Source organism: Procambarus clarkii, chromosome 82, assembly GCF_040958095.1.
Source record: "Procambarus clarkii isolate CNS0578487 chromosome 82, FALCON_Pclarkii_2.0, whole genome shotgun sequence".
NCBI lineage: Eukaryota > Metazoa > Arthropoda > Malacostraca > Decapoda > Cambaridae > Procambarus > Procambarus clarkii.
Genome location: NC_091231.1, coordinates 6,263,725 through 6,289,866, shown reverse-complemented (window position 1 = coordinate 6,289,866; position 26,142 = coordinate 6,263,725). Strand labels below are relative to the sequence as shown.

Here is a 26,142-nt window from a genome sequence, read left to right as displayed (position 1 = left end):
CTCCACGGCGCTGAAAGTCTCCAATGGAAAGGCATAGATGAGTTTTGTAGGAAATGTAGATGTTTATCTCTCAGAATGTTTGGTAATATGTTTATTGTTTGTGATATGTGTCTATGTAGCCTTGGGGCCTCGTAGCCTGGTGGATAGCGCGCAGGACTCGTAATTCTGTGGTGCGGGTTCGATTCCCGCACGAGGCAGAAACAAATGGGCAAAGTTTCTTTCACCCTGAATGCCCCTGTTACCTAGCAGTAAATAGGTACCTGGGAGTTAGTCAGCTGTCACGGGCTGCTTCCTGGGGGTGGAGGCCTGGTCGAGGACCGGGCCGCGGGGACACTAAAAGCCCCGAAATCATCTCAAGATAACCTCAAGATGTATGTATTAACACGATGTACTGAACGGGGTGAGAATAGCTTGAGCTACCTCATCCCTTTGTGTGTATTTTACCTCAATAAACTTATTTCAATTTTAATTTCATAGATGAGCGAGTGATTCAGACCACGGGTTAACTAAGAGCTTCTCGTGTTCAACAAATTTTCTCTCATTCTTTTCCAGCAATTTTTGCAGCGGTTGACAGAGGAAAAGACTGAGACATTTTATACCTTGACTTTAGCAAAGCATTTGATACTCTGCCTCCAGAGACACATTAGAAATGCAGAGGCTCATTATATTGGGGAACTTATTAGGACATGAAAGATAAAGGAAACTTCTATGGGCCTTTTGCCCCCCATACGAGACCAGATCTTATATCCAACCACCTCTCTCATATATATATATATGTGTGTGACCTGCGATGGAAACACTCCTAATGATCTATAATGTTACCCCCTGTAATCCTTTTCATACATCAACAACCACATTTCCAAACCCATATTTACCCAATCTAAATTCTAAAGTTATCAAATTTGTATCCACTGTCTTGTGATGTATTTTGTGTTGATATATCCTTTATTATATCCTTTCATGCAGCTGTATGTTCCAATCCTTCCACACCTTTCACTTACCCTTTCCTGAAAATGTAAATTTAGCTAATTTCAAACAACTGCTTTGAGACAATCAGCAGGCATCATGAGGAGCCACACTGAAATCACAATACCGTGATATAGCAAATGAATATATCCACAACGCCCGTGATGAAGGTTCGAACTTAAAAAAACCCGGTTTGTGTCTCTGAGAGACTGCGCGATCCGTGTGAGGGCAGAAGCAATCCCGGTTGCAATTCTTTCACCATGTCGTGGCTCAGTCGATTAAGGCGCGTCTGGGATCATCCTGGACGTAAGTTCGAACCTTCATCACGGCCCTTGGGGATGATATTCATCATGAGGAGGATTCGAACCGGCACACTAGGTACTACTCCCAAGCAATCGCCTTAGACCACTTTAAGCACGAGATGCAAAAGCAATGTAACCTGCAGTGCAACTGAATCCTCCTTAGCTTAAGCGTTGGGAGTAGAAGGCCTATATCACAGCCAAGAGTGCATGCAGGCAGTGTGTGTGAAACCCTAACTTGGCTTCAGTGGAAGCCTCGGGATCCCGTGAAGATTCAGTCAAATCCAAGGTTGAATGTCTTTTGTATGTCGTGGTTAAGTAGTCTAAGGCGTATGTTTGGGAGTACCCAGTGTGTAGGTTCGAACCCTCCTCAAGGCTCCTACTGATTTTTCTCAATGATACATGACGCTTATGGGATTTCTTTGTGCAATACCTGCATTACTGAAGTCAAGATGCACTCTAAAAATATAAATACATACATACATACATACATACATACATACATACATACATACATACATACATACATACATACATACATACATACATACATACATACATATATGACTGAAAACTCACACCCCAGAAGTGACTCGAACCCATACTGCCAGGAGCAACGCAACTGGTATGTACAGGGACGCCTTAATCCGCTTGACCATCACGACCGGACTAAGGAAGTGATAGCCGAGGCTATTTGAACCACTCCCCCGCCGGCACTCGGATGGTAATCTTGGGCATAGCATTTTATCAAATCACCTCATTCTTTGGGGCAACACGTGAGGAACACAAATCTAATTTGTGTTCCTCACGTGTTGCCCCAAAGAATGAGGTGATTTGATAAAATGCTATGCCCAAGATTACCATCCGAGTGCCGGCGGGGGAGTGGTTCAAATAGCCTCGGCTATCACTTCCTTAGTCCGGTCGTGATGGTCAAGCGGATTAAGGCGTCCCTGTACATACCAGTTGCGTTGCTCCTGGCAGTATGGGTTCGAGTCACTTCTGGGGTGTGAGTTTTCAGTCGCATATAGTCCTGGGGACCATTCAGGCTTGTTTGCACATACATATATATATACATATCATTTGTCATTAACATGAATGTGACTATTTCTTTTACAGAGTTGTGGTGAGGAGCTGGAACCTGGGGGGATTTGAGCTGACTTCACTCGTACGTAACCTCTGGCCAGGGATGATTAAGGTCTACAGGACGCCTATGGTACAAGGTATGGTAAGCTACGTAGGTACCGACGTAGAAATGTACCGTAGAAATATAAATAGCGATGTTAGGTTGGGTAAGTGTCATCCAGCAGGTAAGCTACTGGATGACTGCTCTCTCTACAGTCTCTGATGGAAAGTCTTTGGAAGGCAGGATTGGCAAAGTCGATGGTTACGCGGGCTTCTCTTCCTCACTAGACGGGCACACAGGCTTCTCTTCCTCACTAGACGGGCACACAGGCTTCTCTTCCTCACTAGACGGGCACACAGGCTTCTCTTCCTCACTAGACGGGCACACAGGCTTCTCTTCCTCACTAGACGGGCACACAGGCTTTTCTTCCTCACTAGACGGGCACACAGGCTTCTCTTCCTCACTAGACGGGCACACAGGCTTCTCTTCCTCACTAGATGCCTGTCTCTCGAGCGCAAAATTCGTCTGTAGTTTAAACCAGAAAAAGTCCTAAACGTTCATCTGGTTAACTCATAGAAGAAACATCCCAGATGGCATTACCTGCCCTCTTATCCTGATGATTAACAACTGATATTCTAGTGAAGGAAATCCTCTAAGAATATGTCGGTGACTCAATTTCGCCTCACAAGCAGAAGTGCTCCCCATACAGGGGACTTTCCTTTAGCAATCCTTATCTTGCAATTGGCCAGTGTGATGACTCCCACACGCGTTTATGTGTGGCAAGGTGGAAAGCATCTACTACCGTTTGCACTTTTGGAACTGGAGAGGTTAAAGGGATGGATGACACAGTGGAGTCAAAGGATTATTTCATAGAGAGTCTTGGCTCCGGCTCATCATTGTCGAAGTGAACTTCTATTTTTTTTTTTGGGGGGGGGGGGACCATAATCTTGACTATCCTCCTTGTCGTCCACACGATTTACACAGCAACACAGGAGATATGGGAGGCAGGAAGTATCCATGGTTAAATCCTACACACAACACGATTCGAGAAAGCTTGTTTTTATCTGTTAAAACCGTATATATATATTGTTTGGCTGTATTAGCTTAGGCTGTGTTAGGCATGATTGGGTTAGGTAAGGTGGGTAAGGTTAGGTTAGGTTAGTTTAGATTTAACATCCGTTGGCGATCCGGCTTGTGTACAAGATGATTTGTATTCTCAGGCGGCTGACATGAGAGTGTAAAGGTGCGTAGCGATCTCTTTGGCTCAATCCTACCCTTCCCCCCCTTGCTGGGCTGGGCTGGTGCCCCCTGCCCCTATCACTGACCTCCACTACGTTCAGCGACTGGCTCATCAGTACAATCTTACTCCTATGCAGGCGATGAGTCACAATAACGTGGCTAAAGTAAGTTGACCAGACCACACACTAGAAGGTGAAGGGACGACGACGTTTCGGTCCGTCCTGGACCATTCTCAAGTCGATTTTTTTGAAAATCGACTTGAGAATGGTCCAGGACGGACCGAAACGTCGTCGTCCCTTCACCTTCTAGTGTGTGGTCTGGTCAATCTTAAATCTTACTCCTGTTGGGTCAAATACCTCTTGAGACACCATACAGCTTGTGCAGAGGGACAGCCTGGAGCTTGAGCAAATGGCCAACCTCTTAACCATTCATTATAACATTTGTAACCAATTGTATTCAATGTTAACAAAACCCAAAATACAAAATAGGTTGGAGAAAATGTCATAAGCTTTTGTATCTCTCCAAAAAACTCATCGATATTTGACTTTCCTTCTGTTTTTTTGCTGCTTTATTAAAAAAGTTGGTTAATATATACAAATAATAATGTATTAACATAATATAAATTTTGAGTTAGAACAGACCAGTGATTTAATTCATGGTGTGCACGTACAAGGGATTACAATCACCATATTGACTGGTGCTATAGATCAGTAACTGCTACATGCACCAGTTGGGATACATATAGAAATCAAATTAAATCTGATGTATTCGAGACGTATTCATTGTATTCGAGACGTATTCGATGTATTCGACAACGTATTCAATGTATTCGAGACGTATTCGATGTATTCGACAACGTATTCAATGTATTCGAGACGTATTCGATGTATTCGACAACGTATTCGATGTATAAAAAAAAGAAACCCCACAGACAGCTGTAATGTGAATAGACACTCAGTGTAATTAATTAATTATCCTTTGGTAATTGATACTTGAATAGATCTTAATACACCTTAATAATTAAGTACTTGATCTGACCGAACTCACTTTGGCTTCCACCTCTCTCTACCCTCATTCTTCTTCTTCTTGAGGTTATCTTAAGATGATTTCGGGGCTTTTAGTGTCCCCGCGGCCCGGTCCTCGACCAGGCCTCCACCCCCAGGAAGCAGCCCGTGACAGCTGACTAACACCCAGGTACCTATTTTACTGCTAGGTAACATATATACAGACATATATAAAAAAGTCAATTTTTTTGTTACACAGGTGAAAAAAAACTCCCCCTCACAGGAGCAAACGGCTTCTGACTCCTGTTAGCCGGCTGAGACCCTCTAACAGGAGTCAATTAGCCTCCTGTTACCTTCTCATAGCTCATGGAGGGCCTCGTAGCCTGGTGGATAGCGCGCAGGACTCGTAATTCTGTGGCGCGGGTTCGATTCCCGCACGAGGCAGAAACAAATGGGCAAAAGTTTCTTTCACCCTGAATGCCCCTGTTACCTAGCAGTAAATAGGTACCTGGGAGTTAGTCAGCTGTCACGGGCTGCTTCCTGGGGGTGGAGGTCTGGTCGAGGACCGGGCCGCGGGGACACTAAAGCCCCGAAATCATCTCAAGATAATCTCAAGAAGATGGTCAGCCTTACCCTACTAGTTCCCAGGGAACACGACCCGGCTATGGGTTAACTACCAGTTTGTCAGTTACTGTTGGGTGAACAGGGGCGAACAGTTAAGGATTGGTGTCCAGTCAATCCTCCCTGGCCAGGACTCGAACCCAGACCAGTTTGCAGCTGTGTTGTTTAGTATCTAGTCGTTATTGAGTTAAAATACATAACAATACACAAAGTCGTGTAGGTATTCACTCAGTTTTTCTGTTGCTGTTATGTTATGCAATGATACTCATACACCACGTATTGTCTTCGAGTTATATATATATATATATATATATATATATATATATATATATATATATATATATATATATATATATATATATATATATATATATATACATACACACACACACACACACACCATTTCTCCTCACTTTCTCTTCTTTGTAGCAAAAGACGTGGATGTAACGCCCCTAAAAAAAAGAGGAGGGGGAAGGAGACGTGATCGAGACATATGAAGTACTTATAGAACCATAGACTGTGTGGGAAAATATAAATTGTTCACAATAAATACCACTAGAACAAGTGGTGATGGATGGAAGGAAGCTTGAGTGACAGTCGAGCCATAGCTATGTGTGTGTGTGTGTGTGTGTGTGTGTGTGTGTGTGTGTGTGTGTGTGTGTGTGTGTGTGTGTGTGTGTGTGAGAGAGAGAGAGAGAGAGAGAGAGAGAGAGAGAGAGAGAGAGAGAGAGAGAGAGAGAGAGAGAGAGAGAGAGAGAGAGAGAGAGAGAGAGAGTGTCTTGTAGAGTAAGACCAGTATGAACACCCAGTGAACAGAATGAACGTGATGTGGGTGGTTGTCAACTTCATCTACCATTTCAAAAGTAGACATTGATATATATATATATATATATATATATATATATATATATATATATATATATATATATATATATATATATATATATATATATAAAATCACTTAATGATATAGGAAATGTATAGGTCCGCAATCATTGCATTAGGTAAGCGACGGCTGGAAAGTTGGGGCCCAAGATTTTGATCCTGCAGCCACAAACAGCACAAGAGAACACATACTCACACATACATACACATACAATATATGTATTGACAAACCCCTTCAACATTTATTAAATGAACATGATACATAGATAATGTACATGTCACTTATTGTGAGACCGTAAGACTCACCAGCTGGGACTCCGGGTTCGATTCCCCGGCGGATCAGAAATAGTTGAGCACAAGTTCTTTCACCTAATGCATCTGTTCACCTGGAAGCAAATAAGTACCCCTTGGGAGTTAGGCAAATGTGCTGGGGGTGGCATATCCTGAAAGAGGAGTCAGTAGTTCAAGCCTCGGATGGGGGGAAGGGGGAAAAGGATGGGGAACCACGATATAAACTGAAACAATATACATATACACACAGGCTTCTTGTCCTCCGAGAACGAGCCTCATAATGTCTCGGTGTGGGAGAGGAACCAGAGAGGAGGGGGGTGGTGAGTGAGGAAGAGCAACACCTTGTGAGAGATGAGGGACGGTCTGGCACACTGAGTGGTTGGCGAGACGTGGCACTCCTCCCTCACATGGCACTCCCCCTCACCCCCCACCCTGGCCCTCACCCTCCTCCCCCCTGGCCCTCCTCCCCCCCCCCCCGGTGCGTGGGCGTGGGCGACTTACTAGAGAGGATCAATAAGACAGGAGACCGCTCCAGTGGGCGGGTTCATAGTCTGGTGAACACTGAGTCTGGTGAACACTGTGTGGTGAACACTGAGTCTGGTGAACACTGAGTCTGGTGAACACTGAGTGGTGAACACTGAGTCTGGTGAACACTGAGTCTGGTGAACACTGAGTCTGGTGAACACTGAGTCTGGTGAACACTGAGTCTGGTGAACACTGAGTGGTGAACACTGAGTCTGGTGAACACTGAGTCTGGTGAACACTGAGTCTGGTGAACACTGAGTCTGGTGAACACTGAGTGGTGAACACTGAGTCTGGTGAACACTGAGTGGTGAACACTGAGTCTGGTGAACACTGAGTGGTGAACACTGAGTCTGGTGAACACTAAGTCTGGTGAACACTGAGTCTGGTGAACACTGAGTCTGGTGAACACTGAGTCTGGTGAACACTGTGTGGTGAACACTGAGTCTGGTGAACACTGAGTCTGGTGAACACTGTGTCTGGTGAACATTGAGTCTGGTGAACACTGAGTCTGGTGAACACTAAGTCTGGTGAACACTGAGTCTGGTGAACACTGAGTCTGGTGAACACTGAGTCTGGTGAACACTGAGTCTGGTGAACACTAAGTCTGGTGAATACTGAGTCTGGTGAACACTGTGTCTGGTGAACACTGTGTCTGGTGAACACTGAGTCTGGTAAACATTGAGTCTGGTGAACACTGTGTCTGGTGAACACTGTGTGGTGAACATTGAGTCTGGTGAACATTGAGTCTGGTGAACACTTGAGTCTGGTGAACACTGTCTGGTGAACACTGAGTCTGGTGAACACTTGAGTCTGGTGAACATTGAGTCTGGTGAACACTGTGTGGTGAACACTGTGTCTGGTGAACACTTGAGTCTGGTGAACACTGAGTCTGGTGAACACTGTGTCTGGTGAACACTGAGTCTGGTGAACACTGTGTGGTGAACACTGAGTCTGGTGAACACTGTGTGGTGAACACTGAGTCTGGTGAACACTGAGTCTGGTGAACACTGAGTCTGGTGAACACTTGAGTCTGGTGAACACTGAGTCTGGTGAACACTGTGTGGTGAACACTGAGTCTGGTGAACACTGAGTCTGGTGAACACTGTGTGGTGAACATTGAGTCTGGTGAACACTGAGTCTGGTGAACACTGTGTGGTGAACACTGTGTGGTGAACACTGTGTCTGGTGAACACTGTGTGGTGAACACTGTGTGGTGAACACTGTGTCTGGTGAACACTTGAGTCTGGTGAACACTGAGTCTAGTGAACACGCTAGTTGGCGCTTGATGCTTGAGCGGTAGTTGGCGCTTGATGCTTGAGCGGTAGTTGGCGCTTGATGCTTGAGCAGTAGTTGGCGCTTGATGCTTGAGCGGTAGTTGGCGCTTGATGCTTGAGCGGTAGTTGGCGCTTGATGCTTGAGCAGTAGTTGGCGCTTGATGTTTGAGCGGTAGCTGGCGCTTGATGTTTGAGCGGTAGTTGGCGCTTGATGTTTGAGCGGTAGCTGGCGCTTGATGTTTGAGCGGTAGTTGGCGCTTGATGTTTGAGCGGTAGTTGGCGCTTGATGTTTGAGCGGTAGCTGGCGCTTGATGTTTGAGCGGTAGTTGGCGCTTGATGTTTGAGCGGTAGTTGGCACTTGATGTTTGAGCGGTAGTTGGCACTCATTTCCAGGTGCCTAGCAATTTACCTCGCACAAAAACCTGTGTATTTACCATTAGTATTTTATTATTTGTGTCTGCAGGATCGAGCTCTTGGACCCCGCCTTTCTAACCAATCTATTTTGCCTCTATTATGTCTACTATAACTATTTCTCTCTTAAGACACGGATCCCCAAGAAGCAGGCAAATTACCAGGTACTTATTTACTGCTAGGTGAACAGAGGCATCAGGGTAAAAGAAACTCAGCAACTGTCGTGGCAATTTGAAAAATTAATGGGTTGGGCAAAATGGGCAAACAATTGCCCATTTGTTTCCGCCGCAGTCAGGAATTTAACCCCGGGGCCATTACGATTATGACCCCCGAGCGATATCCACTCAGCCGCGAGGCCCCCACAAGGTGTGTGTGTGTGTACTCACCTAGTTGTGTTTGCGGGGGTTGAGCTCTGGCTCTTTGGTCCCGCCTCTCAACCGTCAATCAACAGGTGTACAGATTCCTGAGCCTATCTGGGCTCTGTCATATCTACACTTGAAACTGTGTATGGAGTCAGCCTCCACCACATCACCCCCTAATGCATTCCATTTGTCAACCACTCTGACACTAAAAAAGTGTGTGTGTGTGTGTGTGTGTGTGTGTGTGTGTGTGTGTGTGTGTGTGTGTGTGTGTGTGTGTGTGTGTGTGTGTGTGTGTGTGTGCGCGCGCGCGTGAGCCCAGAGACGGGCTCGTGAACCTCAGTGTTTCGCAAACCGACTCCTAAGAGAATTTGTGGTCGTTAAGTAATAAGGCAACAGGTACACGAAGGCCGCGCGGGACGTATAAAGAGCCAGACCTCACCTCACTCACTCACTCACTCACTCACTCACTCACTCACTCACTCACTCACTCACACCCGTGACTAGCAAGCTCTGTTGGACAAGCTCTGTTAGGTAGGCTCTGTTGGACAAGCTCTGTTAGGTAGGCTCTGTTGGACAAGCTCTGTTAGGTAGGCAGTGTTGGACAAGCTCTGTTAGGTAGGCTCTGTTGGACAAGCTCTGTTAGGTAGGCTCTGTTGGACAAGCTCTGTTAGGTAGGCTCTGTTGGACAAGCTCTGTTAGGTAGGCAGTGTTGGACAAGCTCTGTTAGGTAGGCTCTGTTGGACAAGCTCTGTTAGGTAGGCTCTGTTGGACAAGCTCTGTTAGGTAGGCTCTGTTGGACAAGCTCTGTTAGGTAGGCTCTGTTGGACAAGCTCTGTTAGGTAGGCAGTGTTGGACAAGCTCTGTTAGGTAGGCTCTGTTGGACAAGCTCTGTTAGGTAGGCAGTGTTGGACAAGCTCTGTTAGGTAGGCTCTGTTGGACAAGCTCTGTTAGGGAGGCAGTGTTGGACAAGCTCTGTTAGGTAGGCTCTGTTGGACAAGCTCTGTTAGGTAGGCTCTGTTGGACAAGCTCTGTTAGGTAGGCTCTGTTGGACAAGCTCTGTTGGACAAGCTCTGTTAGGTAGGCTCTGTTGGACAAGCTCTGTTAGGTAGGCAGTGTTGGACAAGCTCTGTTAGGTAGGCTCTGTTGGACAAGCTCTGTTAGGTAGGCAGTGTTGGACAAGCTCTGTTAGGTAGGCTCTGTTGGACAAGCTCTGTTAGGTAGGCAGTGTTGGACAAGCTCTGTTAGGTAGGCAGTGTTGGACAAGCTCTGTTAGGTAGGCTCTGTTGGACAAGCTCTGCTAGGTAGGCAGTGTTGGACAAGCTCTGTTAGGTAGGCAGTGTTGGACAAGCTCTGTTAGGAAGGCAGTGTTGGACAAGCTCTGTTAGGTAGGCAGTGTTGGACAAGCTCTGTTAGGTAGGCAGTGTTGGACAAGCTCTGTTAGGAAGGCAGTGTTGGACAAGCTCTGTTAGGTAGGCTCTGTTGGACAAGCTCTGTTAGGAAGGCAGTGTTGGACAAGCTCTGTTAGGTAGGCAGTGTTGGACAAGCTCTGTTAGGAAGGCAGTGTTGGACAAGCTCTGTTAGGAAGGCAGTGTTGGACAAGCTCTATTAGGTAGGCAGTGTTGGACAAGCTCTGTTAGGTAAACTCTGTTGGACAAGGTCTGTTAGGTAAGCAATGTTGGACAAGCTCTGATAGGTAGGCTCTGTTGGACAAGCTCTGTTAGGTAGGCAGTGTTGGACAAGCTCTGTTAGGAAGGCAGTGTTGGACAAGCTCTGTTAGGTAGGCTCTGTTGGACAAGCTCTGTTAGGTAGGCTCTGTTGGACAAGCTCTGTTAGGAAGGCAGTGTTGGACAAGCTCTGTTAGGAAGGCAGTGTTGGACAAGCTCTATTAGGTAGGCAGTGTTGGACAAGCTCTGTTAGGAAGGCAGTGTTGGACAAGCTCTATTAGGTAGGCAGTGTTGGACAAGCTCTGTTAGGAAGGCAGTGTTGGACAAGCTCTGTTAGGTAGGCTCTGTTGGACAAGCTCTGTTAGGAAGGCAGTGTTGGACAAGCTCTATTAGGTAGGCAGTGTTGGACAAGCTCTGTTAGGAAGGCAGTGTTGGACAAGCTCTATTAGGTAGGCAGTGTTGGACAAGCTCTGTTAGGAAGGCAGTGTTGGACAAGCTCTGTTAGGAAGGCAGTGTTGGACAAGCTCTATTAGGTAGGCAGTGTTGGACAAGCTCTGTTAGGAAGGCAGTGTTGGACAAGCTCTGTTAGGTAGGCAGTGTTGGACAAGCTCTGTTAGGTAAACTCTGTTGGACAAGGTCTGTTAGGTAAGCAATGTTGGACAAGCTCTGATAGGTAAGCAGTGTGTAAGCGAGCACATCCACCACACATCTTGAAGTTATCTTAAGATGATTTCGGGTTTTAGCGTCCCCGCGGCCCGGTCCTCGACCAGGCGTCCTTTTTGTTACACACCCCCCAGGAGGCAGCCCGTAGCAGCTGTCTAACTCCCAAGTACCTATTTACTGCTAGGTAACAGGGGGATCAGAGTGAAAGAAACTGCCTATTTTGGTTTCCGCCACCGCCGGGGATCGAACCCGGAATCTCAGGACTACGAATGCGAAGCGCTGTCCACTCAGCTGTCAGGCCCTCGCGTGAATGAATGAAACTCTTGCTTTATTTCAACCCCCCAAGTCTTCCTTTTGTTGAATGTCATTCTCATTCATTCTCATTCACTCTCAGACACACACACACACACACACACACACACACACACACACACACACACACACACACACACACACACACACACACACACACACACACACACACCATATTGACCCCTCCACCATCCTATGAATCCCAGACCTGACAACGTGCTTTAAAAAAAAAAGACAAAAAAGAAAAAAGTGTAACGTAGCGGCAGGGAACTCTGACCTCTGAGGCCTCCCCACACACGGTCGACTTTACCCACTACCACAGCTCGTATTTCCCTCCATTGATGCAAATCTCTAGCAGCCAGAAACGCATATCTGGCCGGGTCTATATTTGGCTTTCTGAGGTCGTGAGGAAAGGTTGATAGCCTGTGTAGCTACCTAACCGTGCTTCCGGGGGGAGGTTGAGCTTCGGCTCTATGGTCCCAGGCTTGGTCTATTGGCCGCGTCTAAAAGCGCAGACTTTCCATGGTTGCGTTCTATCTTAATATTCTCGTCTTATCATATGTAGATTCGCAATTAAGGATAAAGTTTTCCTTAATCGCGTGACTTATCGACAGCTGTCTTCCTCAATATTAATGTCTGACATCTTTGTCATTTTAATTGTGTCTTTTAGACTCTCTTATTTATACCGTGGAACATTTTGTTTTGTTTTGTTTTAATCTGTGGGAATTCTTTTTTTAGAATTGTATTGTGAAGGCCGCAATTCCGTAACTGTAGCCTCTGTTTAACTCAACAGTAAAATGTGTACTTGGTTGTAACAACGATTCTTCGCGGCGGGGATCGTATTCCAGGGACCTGCCCGAAACGCTACGCGTACTAGTGGCTCTACAAGAATGTAACAACTCTTGTATATATCTCAAAAATAAATAAATAAATAATAAATAAATAAATAAGAAGATTATTGTTATCATCATCATTATTATTATTAGTATTACAAAGGTTGTATATGTAACTCTGAAAGTTCTCTATGTCCACGTTAGTGAAGGCTACCCTGATGTGGCCATCATTGACATATTCCTCTGACGTTATTTTACTAATATATGTGGCCAGCATCGCCTCATACCTTTGCATTTGTGCCAGTTGAAGTTCAGTAGCCACCTTCGTACGCCCTGTCCTGTTGGCGTGAGGACCCCTCTTTAGCACACAGGAAATGAGGGGGCTCAGGATTCATCAGGCATTTACGTGTTCGCTTGCGAAACCTGTACATCTTTGCTCAATCGTGGCGGCTAATTACTCACTTTTTTTATCTGCGGGGTTTCGAACCGTCGCAAACCCGAGATTAGTATTGTTATATAAAGCCTCGTAGTGCTTGGGGGACTTTTAAACTATTATGTGTGAATAATGTAAACAGTGAATTACAAAGTGGATAGAGGGTACATCTTTGCTCAATCGTAGCGGCTAATTACTCACTTTTTTATCTGCGGGGTTTCGAACCGTCGCAAACCCGAGATTAGTATTGTTATATAAAGCCTCGTAGTGGCTTTAGGGGGACTCTTAAACTAGTATTTGTAAATATGTAAACAGTAAATTGCAAAGAGGATAGAGCCACTAGTAAGGCAGCTCCCGGTAAGGCAGAGGTCGCCAGCGTTATTTCCCCCAAAGGTCGACTCAGCGAGGAGAGTGCACCATGATGCTTGACCTTTTTTGTGTACCACCCCTCCCTTCCTCCCTCCCCCATCCACACAACCCCCTCACAACCACACCTGCTTGATGGGGCTCCTGCTTGATGGGGTTCCTGCTTGATGGGTGTTCCTGCTTGATGGGTGTTCCTGCTTGATGGGTGTTCCTGCTTGATGGGTGTTCCTGCTTGATGGGTGTTCCTGCTTGATGGGGTTCCTGCTTGATGGGGTTCCTGCTTGATGGGTTTCCTGCTTAATGGGGTTCCTGCTTGATGGGGTTCCTGCTTGATGGGTTTCCTGCTTAATGGGGTTCCTGCTTGATGGGGTTCCTGCTTAATGGGGTTCCTGCTTGATGGGGTTCCTGGTTGATGAGGTTCTGGGAGTTCTTCTACTCCCCAAGCCCGGCCCGAGGCCAGGCTTAACTCGTGAGACACACTGTGCCGCTGACAGCCATATAGGCTGGCTATTTCCCCCTTTTTATATTTAAAGTTGTGTTATATCGGGCAGTTAATTAAGCGGTCAGTGTTTAGCAGTTATGCGTGTGGTGCTATTGAGATTAATCTTGACCCCTTGTTAGCCCCCGGTTTAGATTATACAGTTCAGTCTTTTGTCGGTTGTTAATGTATTTGGTTTATTATTAAAGAGGGACAGAATCAAACACTCCTCGGGTTCTTTCATCTGAGTTAAAATATGTGACATGCATTACACATAACTATATTCTTAATGAGGCGGAATAATGTGTTCTTAGACCTCGTTGGTGTCATCCTTAACTACAACACCTGGTCTCCCAAGGGTGTGGGGGCTTAATTAGCACGTAATTAGCACGTCTCCATACTGCCGTACATCTCACCTTACACTACACGTGGACATGATAACACGTTCCCGTGCCCAGTGTGACTGTTGCAGCTCCACGTGTCAACTCACGTACCATCAACTCACGTACCATCAACTCACGTAACCTCAACTCACGTACCATATACAACAAACAGGTGTTCGCCTCGAACCCGTACCACCTGTTGTTTCGCTCCAGACTCCTGCGACTCCTGAAGGCGGGCGGGAACTTGCACTAAACAGAGGGCGTAGTGCTGGTATTGATATTTTGATCATTTGAGGTATTTTATATCAACTGATGGTTGCTTGTGGAACACATTTCTGAGGCTAGTGGCTTGGTATAGTTCCGTGGTGGTGGTGGTGTGGTGGGGCTGGGGGAAAGCCAGGCTAGGAGACCCCAGCAAGGGGTATGGGGCTGGGAGAACTAGGAGCCCCCCCCCAGGAAGGGAGGAGATAAAACAAGATAAAACTAACATGCTGTTATCTGTATGCAAATATTCAGTGTTCGAGAATCGTGTCGAGTTAATTGAACAAGTTGTCTCTGGACACAGTCATCGTCGTGGTGAGTGTCATCATCATTCATCATCATCATCATCATCCTCATCATCATCATCATCATCATCATCATCATCATCATCGTCATCATCATCATCGTCATCATCGTCATCATCATCATCATCATCGTCATCATCATCATCGTCATCATCATCATCATCATCATCATCATCATCATCATCATCATCATCATCATCATCATCATCATCCTGACTATCAGTTGAGGTGAGAGTTCCTTTGATTATGTGAAAATGTTTTCGTTAAATCAGCAAATTACGGCCAAATAAGAACGAAAATACGGACGATTTAACGTACACGAATAACGAAGAAATATTCGGGACATTACTATCTCCCAACAAAAAATAAACCTCAGATACTCGGGAGTCGGTCGGCCGAGCGGACAGCACGCTGGACTTGTAATCCTGTGGTCCTGGGTTCGATCCCAGGCGCCGGCGAGAAACAATGGGCAGAGTTTCTTTCACTCCATGCCCCTGTTACCTAGCAAGTAAAATAGGTACCTGGGTGTTAGTCAGCTGTCACGGGCTGCTTCCTGGGGGTGGAGGACCTGGTCGAGGACCGGGCCGCGGGGACACTAAAAGCCCCGAAATCATCTGAAGATAACCTCAAGAGATACTCTCAAATACTTCATATTTTTCTTTCACAAACTCATAGCAGTTTAAATCAGCATCAATACATGTATAATACGTCCTAAAAGAAATAACAAATGGGATGGGCTGTTCTGTAAATATAATAATCTTTATGATAAAAAAAGTCAACAAACTCATCAATTTTCAATTGATGATTTTAATCAATTGTAAATCATCAATTACATAAGGAATATGTAATTGGAAAGCGTCGTATAAGTGCCAAACCTCACACACACACACACACACACACACACCACACACACACACACACACACACACACACACACACACACACACATACATACACACACACACACACACACACACACACACACACACACACACACACACACACATACACACACACACACACATACACACACACACACTCAAGAATATTGATCCTCGAAGCTTATAAAGTCTCCTTGAAATGAGTTTCCTTTACTATAACAATGATTTACTTAGACGGAATTACTTACGGAATTATACTTACTTAAATAGAATTACTTAGACGCTGACGACACTACGAAAGAAGGAGAATAATGACTGCATTTCTCAACCACATACAACTATCTCAAGAACAACAAAGTCATCTAAAAAGGGAGCTTGAAGAGACCGAAAGCTGATGTGCTCATGCCACATTGAGGTTACCTTGAGGTGCTTCCGGGGCTTAGGCGTCCCCGCGGCCCGGTCGTCGACCAGGCCTCCTGGTTGCTGGACTGATCAACCAGGCTGTTGGACGCGGACTGTTGGATGCCAGACTAAAGTCACGCTTGAACAGAAGCCACACAGACGATTGGGGAACTAATTTGAAGTACACTGTATGAGGGAATGAGACAGGACCACGGTAGTAGACAACCTCACGTTAAATAGAATGTCACCAAAAGCAGCCATTGTCCATAAACACTCAAAAGTGTTTGTACAAGAGACAAGTTTTTGTACAAGAGTTGTACAAAAGACCCTATTGAGTGTTATTACAACTTACATGAACTTCATTTTTGTGTTTGCAGCTCCAATATTATTATTATTATTATTATTATTATTATTATTATTATTATTATTATTATGTTTCTGAAGCCTTCCTGGTCCACAGATGCTGTTGGCCTTGTAACAGGTGTTCCACAGCTGTAGTGCTGTAGTGACAGGTGTGTGTGGGTGTGTGTGTGTGTGTGTGTGTATTTATGATTTGTATTTATTTATCATTTGTGCCTGCAGGCTCGAGCTGTAAGCTCTTGGATCCTTCCTTTCTAATCGTCGGTTGTCTAATATACTGTCTCCCCGACCTATTTTGCTTAGATCATATCTTCTACATATGTATGTCTCTCTCGTACACACACATATATCCTCAGGATGCAGCCCGTAGCAGCTGTCTAACTCCCAGGTAACAGGGAGGTAGCTAGGTAACAGGGGCATCACGGTGAAAGAAATTGCCCATTTGTCTCTGCCTATTCCGGGAATCGAACCCGGGGCACAGGATTACGAGACCTGCGAGCTGTCCACTCAGCTATCAGACCCCTAAACAACCACACACACACACACACACACACACACACACACACACACACACACACACACACACACACACTTACATACACTTACATACACTTACATAAAACAAGTGTTTCCTGACATCTTTCCTACTCCCTCCCCCCCAGTGTCTAATGCTTCCACCCGGGTCCCCTGATCCTTCAGTGTCCCCCTCTCCCCCCAGTGTCCCCTACAGTGTCTCCCCCCCCACAGTGTCCTGCAGTTTCCCTAACGGTGATGCTTCCGTCTCTCTCTTTGTGAACAAACCCTCTCTGTCCACTGTCAGCCCTTGGGTACCCTGGAGGGGGTGAGCGCTCTCTCCTGCTCTCACTCTGAACACACACACACACGCCTCAGGCAACAGGTTCACACTCACCCACTCACACATTTGAACAATGTGGTCGCACCTGGCCATGTATGTATGAACATACATAACATGTATGTTCATAGGCTGTTGCTTGGGCCGCTCCAAGCAACAGCCTAGTGGACCAAACTCTCACAAGTCAAGCCTGGCCTCGGGCCGGGACTTGGGGAGTAGAAGAACTTCTCAGAACCCCATCAACCAGGTATCAGTATGTCCTGCTAAACATAGCTTATCCTGCTAAACATGACATGCCCTGCTAAACTTGCCCCGTCATACAGAGGCATGTGGTCAGTAGTCTGCACTGACACAGATCGAATGCATTAGGAGACTATTCTCAAGAACACTAAGAGTGAATAAAGCGACGCCGGCAAAAGTTTGGGAGAAAAGAGATGTCGGCGGTGGCCGGAGACTTGAGAAGTACTCCTGGAGAGTGGTCGAGGCAACTCTTGAGAAGATTCCGGGTGAAATCTTTATTGCGTTCTCAAGCCAGCACGGCCTTTGTCATCCAAATAATTTGGAGCAGAGGGTAAAGCGGACGCTGTTAGGGAGATGAAGAGGTGCACCAGGCAGCCGCGGACATGAGGTGAGATGAAGTGACGCTGGAGGCAGCCACGGACATGAGGTGAGATGAAGTGATGCTGGAGGCAGCCACGGACATGGAGTGAGATGAAGTGACGCTGGAAGCAGCCACGGACATGGAGTGAGATGAAGTGACGCTGGAAGCAGCCACGGACGTGTCTGCTTCGCGGGAGTGTGTGAGTACGAGGGTGTCAGTCTGTTTACAGTGATGTCTCTGAGAGAGAGAGAGAGAGAGAGAGAGAGAGAGAGAGAGAGAGAGAGAGAGAGAGAGAGAGAGAGAGGAGACTGCAGCCTCCCTCCTCCTTAGCCTTCCTGGAATATCCAAGAACTCGGAGCCGCAGCGGTGATCCAGGAATTCAGTGGGAGAACGTGGGCGTATATTCGTGGAGGATTTTCAAGCAGGCGGCGTGAAGACTGGCGATGCTGAAGCTTAACCTGCAACCCGTGTCGAATGTTGACTCCACCAACAACACCAGCGTCAAGAACTGGCTAAACTGAAGCAATGAAGCAATGCCGGACCAACCGGGCTGTGGTGGGTATGTGGGCCTGCGGGCCTCTCCAAGCAAGAGCCTAGTGGACCAAACTCTCACAAGTCAAGCCTGGCCTCGGGCCGGGCTTGGGGGAGTAGAAGAACTCCCAGAACCCCATCAACCAGGTATCAACCAGGTAATGGTCCAACAAGTGGCTACTAGAGTTTAACTCAAGTGCAAGGCAATAAAGCAGGATGCTAGCAACAAGACCACAGAGGCAAGATACCAAATATGAGAGGAAATTCTTCAAGAATCAAAGAGAAAGACCTGGGATTTGATATGACTTCGAACCTGTCTCCCAAAGCTCACATAAAACCGATATCAACAGGAGCGTCTGCTGGGCTGTACACACTAACACTCCCTTCAGACAACCTGGTTAATAACTCATGACCTTTTATACACTTATGTAAGAACAGTTGCGGAGTTTACATCGCTAGCGCGGAGCCATTATCTAGTCAACCAACACCAAGTTAAAGAAAGTTCAGAGGTATGTGAGTCATGTTGAACGATTAAAGGAACGAAACCTTACATTCTTAACATCAGTACAATGTGTGGCATTCTCAGGGGAAACTGCTAGGACAGACGACAGATACACCAGACGAGGGCAGGACTCGGAGGGAAACCAAATTTCCAAATCTGTCGTAAAAACAAATGAAATAAGTTCAGAAGTGTTGACCAGACCACACTAGTGGTCTGGTCTAGTGAAGGTGGGCCCTTCACCTTCACTAGAAGGTGAAGGGACGACGACGTTTCGGTCCGTCCTGGACCATTCTCAAGTCGATTGTGACAATCGACTTGAGAATGGTCCAGGACGGACTGAAACGTCGTCGTCCCTTCACCTTCTAGTGTGTGGTCTGGCCAACATACTTTAGCCACGTTATTGTGACTCATCGCCTGCAGAAGTGTAGTATTGGAGGCAGGCTTCATTCACAGCTTCAAATATAGATATGTTAGAGCCCAGTAGGCTCAGAACCTGTACATCAATTAAATGAACATTGAGAGGCGGGATGAGAGAGCTAAAGATCAACCCGCCACAAGCACCACTAGGCGAGGACCCACGTTTGGAAGAACATGACTGAACACACTGAAATATACATTTAACCTCTGGAAGGAGTTGGGAAGGAGGGCAGCAAATATCACATTACCCTCCCAAGGCACTCACCACCACCACCATAACCACCACCACCCCCACCACCGTCACCACCACCACCACCACCACCACCACCGTCACCACCACCACCTTAACTCGAGAAAAAATGATATTTGCTGAAGAGTGAAGAGTATCGCCTGTTGAACGCCTTTCACCGGCAGCCGTCAGGGGGCGTGTTGTGTCAGCATGGTGGGGGGGGGGGGAGGGGGGCGGTGTGTGTTGGTGGTGGTGGTGGTGGGGGGGGGTCAAACAGTATGGACACGGGCCTGGCCAGATAGGTATTACACCCCACCAGTTTGCTTCTCGAAGCCACCTTCACAACAGTTCAGCTGAAGAACCCATGTTCTTCTACACATGACCTCTGCAGCCGCGGTATCCACTATATTGGTTATATAAAGCGCTTGTATCGTACAACACCATCAACAACCGCTTATGTGCCTGACGTCCTATCGTATAATATAATTATAGTAAGAATTATATAAAAGTTGTATGCAAAATACACTGTCATGTATAATTAATCACTCCACCTCCCACGTCTGGAGATATATCGTAGCGATATGCTGATTACTCACAAGTGTCCAGAACGTTGACCTCATTTCATATTTTAATTGTGAAGTTTTTTATTTACTAGAAAGCTGTGGTCTCTAGATTGTGTGTCACACACACACACACACACACACACACACACACACACACACACACACACACACACACACACACACACACACACACACACACACACACATTAAATGAAAAGTTCCAAAGTGTGTTTGTACAAAATGAAATCTTCAGAGAACCAGACACAATAAGAATTCCAGAGAACAACATAGAGCGGATAGAGGTGTCTAGAGATGAAGTGGAAAATATGTTAAAGGAGCTCGGGAAGAACAAAGCAGCTGGCCCAGATGGCGTTTCACCATGGGTTCTGAGAGAATGTGCATCTGAGCTCAGCATTCCACTTCACCTGATCTTTCAGGCATCCCTGTGTACAGGAATCGTAGCAGACGTGTGGAAACAGGCTAACATAGTTCCAATCTACAAAAGTGGCAGCAGGGAAGACTCCCTCAATTATTGACCTGTATCATTGACAAGTGTAATAGTGAAAGTATTGGAAAAGCTAATCAAAACTAAATGGGTAGAACACCTGGAGAGAAATGATATAATATCAGACAGACAGTATGGTTTTCGCTCTGGAAGATCCTGTGTATCGAATTTACTCAGTTTCTATGATCGAGCCACAGAGATATTACAGGAAAGAGATGGTTGGGTTGACTGCATCTATCTGGACCTAAAAAAGGCTTTCGACAGAGTTCCACATAAGAGGTTGTTCTGGAAACTGGAAAATATTGGAGGGGTGACAGGTAAGCTTCTATCATGGATGAAAAATTTTCTGACTGATAGAAAAATGAGGGCAGTAATCAGAGGCAATGTATCGGAATGGAGAAATGTCACAAGTGGAGTACCACAGGGTTCAGTTCTTGCACCAGTGATGTTTATTGTCTACATAAATGATCTACCAGTTGGTATACAGAATTATATGAACATGTTTGCTGATGATGCTAAGATAATAGGAAGGATAAGAAATTTAGATGACTGTCATGCCCTTCAAGAAGACCTGGACAAAATAAGTATATGGAGCACCACTTGGCAAATGGAATTTAATGTAAATAAATGCCATGTTATGGAATGTGGAATAGGAGAACATAGACCCCACACAACCTATATATTATGTGAGAAATCTTTAAAGAACTCTGATAAAGAAAGAGATCTAGGAGTGGTTCTTGATAGAAAACTATCACCTGAGGACCACATAAAGAATATTGTGCAAGGAGCCTATGCTATGCTTTCTAACTTCAGAATTGCATTTAAATACATGGATGGTGATATACTAAAGAAATTGTTCATGACTTTTGTTAGGCCAAAGCTAGAATATACAGCTGTTGTGTGGTGCCCATATCTTAAGAAGCACATCAACAAACTGGAAAAGGTGCAAAGACATGCTACTAAGTGGCTCCCAGAACTGAAGGGCAAGAGCTATGAGGAGAGGTTAGAAGCATTAAATATGCCAAAACTAGAAGACAGAAGAAAAAGAGGTGATATGATCACTACGTACAAAATAGTAACAGGAATTGATAAAATCGACAGGGAAGACTTCCTGAGACCTGGAACTTCAAGAACAAGAGGTCATAGATTTAAACTAGCTAAACACAGATGCCGAAGAAATATAAGAAAATTCACCTTCGCAAATAGAGTGGTAGACGGTTGGAACAAGTTAAGTGAGAAGGTGGTGGAGGCCAAGACCGTCAGTAGTTTCAAAGCGTTATATGACAAAGAGTGCTGGGAAGACGGGACACCACGAGCGTAGCTCTCATCCTGTAACTACACTTAGGTAATTACACTTAGGTAATTACACACACACACACTCACAAAGGGGGCCTGCTACCCCCTTGTGTGTGTATGTGTACATATACATATCAATGATCTTTTTATATCTCAAGTAATTCAACAAGAGGCTCACAACAGTCTCTGAAGAAGGAACTTTACATCTATGGTGAGTCAGGCATTTACTAGTCTTGCTCCTGTTAACTATGCTGCTATGTAGAGTCAGGCGTTTACCACTCTTATATGTAGGGTGTCACATAGCTGGCTTGTGACCCTCTTGCTGTAACCAGGTGCTTGCTGTAACCAGGTGCTGGGTGTAACCAGGTGCTGGGTGTAACCAGGTGCTGGGTGTAACCAGGTGCTGGTTGTAACCAGGTGCTGGCTGTAACCAGGTGCTGGCTGTAACCAGGTGCTGGGTGTAACCAGGTGCTGGCTGTAACCAGGTGCTGGGTGTAACCAGGTGCTGGCTGTAACCAGGTGCTGGGTGTAACCAGGTGCTGGCGGTAACCAGGTGCTGGGTGTAACCAGGTGCTGGGTGTAACCAGGTGCTGGGTGTAACCAGGTGCTGGTTGTAACCAGGTGCTGGGTGTAACCAGGTGCTGGCTGTAACCAGGTGCTGGCTGTAACCAGGTGCTGGCTGTAACCAGGTGCTGGCTGTAACCAGGTGCTGGCTGTAACCAGGTGCTGGCTGTAACCAGGTGCTGGGTGTAACCAGGTGCTGGCTGTAACCAGGTGCTGGCTGTAACCAGGTGCTGGGTGTAACCAGGTGCTGGGTGTAACCAGGTGCTGGCTGTAACCAGGTGCTGGGTGTAACCAGGTGCTGGGTGTAACCAGGTGCTGGTTGTAACCAGGTGCTGGGTGTAACCAGGTGCTGGCTGTAACCAGGTGCTGGCTGTAACCAGGTGCTGGCTGTAACCAGGTGCTGGCTGTAACCAGGTGCTGGCTGTAACCAGGTGCTGGCTGTAACCAGGTGCTGGCTGTAACCAGGTGCTGGGTGTAACCAGGTGCTGGGTGTAACCAGGTGCTGGCTGTAACCAGGTGCTGGCTGTAACCAGGTGCTGGCTGTAACCAGGTGCTGGCTGTAACCAGGTGCTGGGTGTAACCAGGTGCTGGGTGTAACCAGGTGCTGGCTGTAACCAGGTGCTGGCTGTAACCAGGTGCTGGGTGTAACCAGGTGCTGGGTGTAACCAGGTGCTGGGTGTAACCAGGTGCTGGGTGTAACCAGGTGCTGGCTGTAACCAGGTGCTGGCTGTAACCAGGTGCTGGGTGTAACCAGGTGCTGGGTGTAACCAGGTGCTGGCTGTAACCAGGTGCTGGCTGTAACCAGGTGCTGGCTGTAACCAGGTGCTGGGTGTAACCAGGTGCTGGCTGTAACCAGGTGCTGGCTGTAACCAGGTGCTGGCTGTAACCAGGTGCTGGGTGTAACCAGGTGCTGGGTGTAACCAGGTGCTGGCTGTAACCAGGTGCTGGGTGTAACCAGGTGCTGGGTGTAACCAGGTGCTGGGTGTAACCAGGTGCTGGGTGTAACCAGGTGCTGGGTGTAACCAGGTGCTGGGTGTAACCAGGTGCTGGGTGTAACCAGGTGCTGGTTGTAACCAGGTGCTGGGTGTAACCAGGTGCTGGGTGTAACCAGGTGCTGGGTGTAACCAGGTGCTGGGTGTAACCAGGTGCTGGGTGTAACCAGGTGCTGGGTGTAACCAGGTGCTGGGTGTAACCAGGTGCTGGGTGTAACCAGGTGCTTGCTGTAACCAGGTGCTGGGTGTAACCAGGTGCTGGGTGTAACCAGGTGCTGGGTGTAACCAGGTGCTGGTTGTAACCAGGTGCTGGGTGTAACCAGGTGCTGGTTGTAACCAGGTGCTGGGTGTAACCAGGTGCTGGGTGTAACCAGGTGCTGGGTGTAACCAGGTGCTGGGTGTAACCAGGTGCTGGGTGTAACCAGGTGCTGGTTGTAACCAGGTGCTGGGTGTAACCAGGTGCTGGTTGTAACCAGGTGCTGGGTGTAACCAGGTGCTGGGTGTAACCAGGTGCTGGGTGTAACCAGGTGCTCACTCTTGGCTTCATTGTTGCTTCTGTTTTTCCATAACAGCCGAAGCCTTTTCTCTTATCCCTTTTCTTTAGAGTCCTTTGGTTGGTTTCAACCAACCAAAGTTAAGTTGGTTAAGTTCCCCTTTGGTTGGAAATCTTGCCTACATCTTCCCAATAAATATAAAGGATATACCCATAGTCTTCCAGATTGTTTACATCTAGACCTCTTAAGCCTTTCCTAAGATCCCCAAATTTTGCAAAAATTTGAGCCACTTTCCCAAACGAATCCGTCCATGGACGGATTCGGAGTCGAATCCGAATCTCCTGCTCCTGCCGGAGTCCATGGAATCTCTTCCATGGACTCCTTTCTCCTCTTTGAATCTAAATCCTTTATTTTATCATTATTTCTGTGTTAGATCCTTTGTTGCTTTCTCTAGATCTTACTGGAAACTCCTTTTTGTCCCTATTCAAGTTCCGCTGCACATTGCTTCCACTGTAATCACCTTCCACTGTAGCTTGTCTGGCAGTCTTCCAGTCCCCTCTTGAGAGACCCTTAGCGTCTCCACTCTTCCCTGGAGTCTTGTCATTGACCTTGAAGCCGTTGTTCTGAGGGAAGGTAAGGAGGAAGAGGCATGAAATGGTGAGGGAGAGAGGGAGAGGAAAGGTCGAGGGGAGAAGAGGAGATGCTGGAGTTGAGCATCCTGCCGGGTCAATATACAATGAATGTGTGGCGCCAGATGATCATGTCTCGGGTGTGTCGCCCGGGTGACGACTCCTGCTCCTGCCGGGGCGGTGAGGCGCCGAGGTGACGACTCCTGCTCCTGCCGGGGCGGTGAGGCGCCGAGGTGACGACTCCTGCTCCTGCCGGGGCGGTGAGGCGCCGAGGTGACGACTCCTGCTCCTGTCGGGGTGGTGAGGCGCCGAGGTGACGACTCTTGCTCCTGCCGGGCGGTGAGGCGCCGAGGTGACGACTCCTGCTCCTGCCGGGGCGGTGAGGCGCCGGGGTGACGACTCCTGCTCCTGCCGGGGCGGTGAGGCGCCGGGGTGACGACTCCTGCTCCTGCCGGGGCGGTGAGGCGCCGGGGTGACGACTCCTGCTCCTGCCGGGGCGGTGAGGCGCCGGGGTGACGACTCTTGCTCCTGCTGGGGCGGTGAGGCGCCGAGGTGACGACTCTTGCTCCTGCCGGGGCGGTGAGGCGCCGAGGTGACGACTCCTGCTCCTGCCGGGGCGGTGAGGCGCCGGGGTGACGACTCCTGCTCCTGCCGGGGCGGTGAGGCGCCGGGGTGACGACTCCTGCTCCTGCCGGGGCGGTGAGGCGCCGGGGTGACGACTCTTGCTCCTGCCGGGGCGGTGAGGCGCCGAGGTGACGACTCCTGCTCCTGCCGGGGCGGTGAGGCGCCGAGGTGACGACTCCTGCTCCTGCCGGGGCGGTGAGGCGCCGGGGTGACGACTCCTGCTCCTGCCGGGGCGATGAGGCGCCGGGGTGACGACTCCTGCTCCTGCCGGGGTGGTGAGGCGCCGGGGTGACGACTCCTGCTCCTGCCGGGGCGGTGAGGCGCCGAGGTGACGACTCTTGCTCCTGCCGGGGCGGTGAGGCGCCGAGGTGACGACTCCTGCTCCTGCCGGGGCGGTGAGGCGCCGGGGTGACGACTCCTGCTCCTGTCGGGGTGGTGAGGCGCCGAGGTGACGACTCCTGCTCCTGCCGGGGCGGTGAGGCGCCGGGGTGACGACTCCTGCTCCTGTCGGGGTGGTGAGGCGCCGAGGTGACGACTCCTGCTCCTGCCGGGGCGGTGAGGCGCCGGGGTGACGACTCCTGCTCCTGCCGGGGCGGTGAGGCGCCGGCCTGACCTCCCAGAGCGCTACTGGGCCGACGTCGTCGCCGTCTTGCCTCACACAATGTGTTCCCTGGAAGATAAGGTTACGAGGTCTGAGTGAGCGAGACTACCGTCCGTTTCCAGCGAGAAGGTTTCACATGAGGCGTTGCCAAGCGCTGTTAAAAGGTTGGTCGTGTGCGCTACATATATATATGCAGGACCTGGAGCTCTATGATGGCTGAGGGGACATGATGCATATTGTAACATGTTCTCTCAGAAAATATCCAGGGGCTAGATTCACGAAAGCACTTACGCAAGTACTTACGAACGTGTACATCTTTCCTCAATCTTTGACGGCTTTGGTTACATTTATTAAACAGTTTACAAGCATGAAAACTTCCCATTAAACTGTTGTTATTGTT

At 47.8% G+C, this 26,142-nt stretch overlaps 1 protein-coding gene across 2 annotated transcripts in view; it reads left to right on the top strand.

Moving 5' to 3' along the window:
* Positions 1-26,142, top strand: part of LOC123750532 (protein cab-1) — a 186,421-nt gene that overhangs the window by 46,772 nt on the left and 113,507 nt on the right. The window contains exon 1 of one of the 2 annotated variants that reach the window (XM_069316000.1): positions 2,437-2,485. The exons of the other annotated variant lie outside the window; for it this stretch is intronic. Within the exon in view, the coding sequence (XP_069172101.1) occupies positions 2,452-2,485 (34 nt within the window). The 5' untranslated portion in view covers positions 2,437-2,451. Of the gene's footprint in view, positions 1-2,436; positions 2,486-26,142 lie in introns of those variants that run through there. 2 annotated transcript variants of the gene reach the window in all.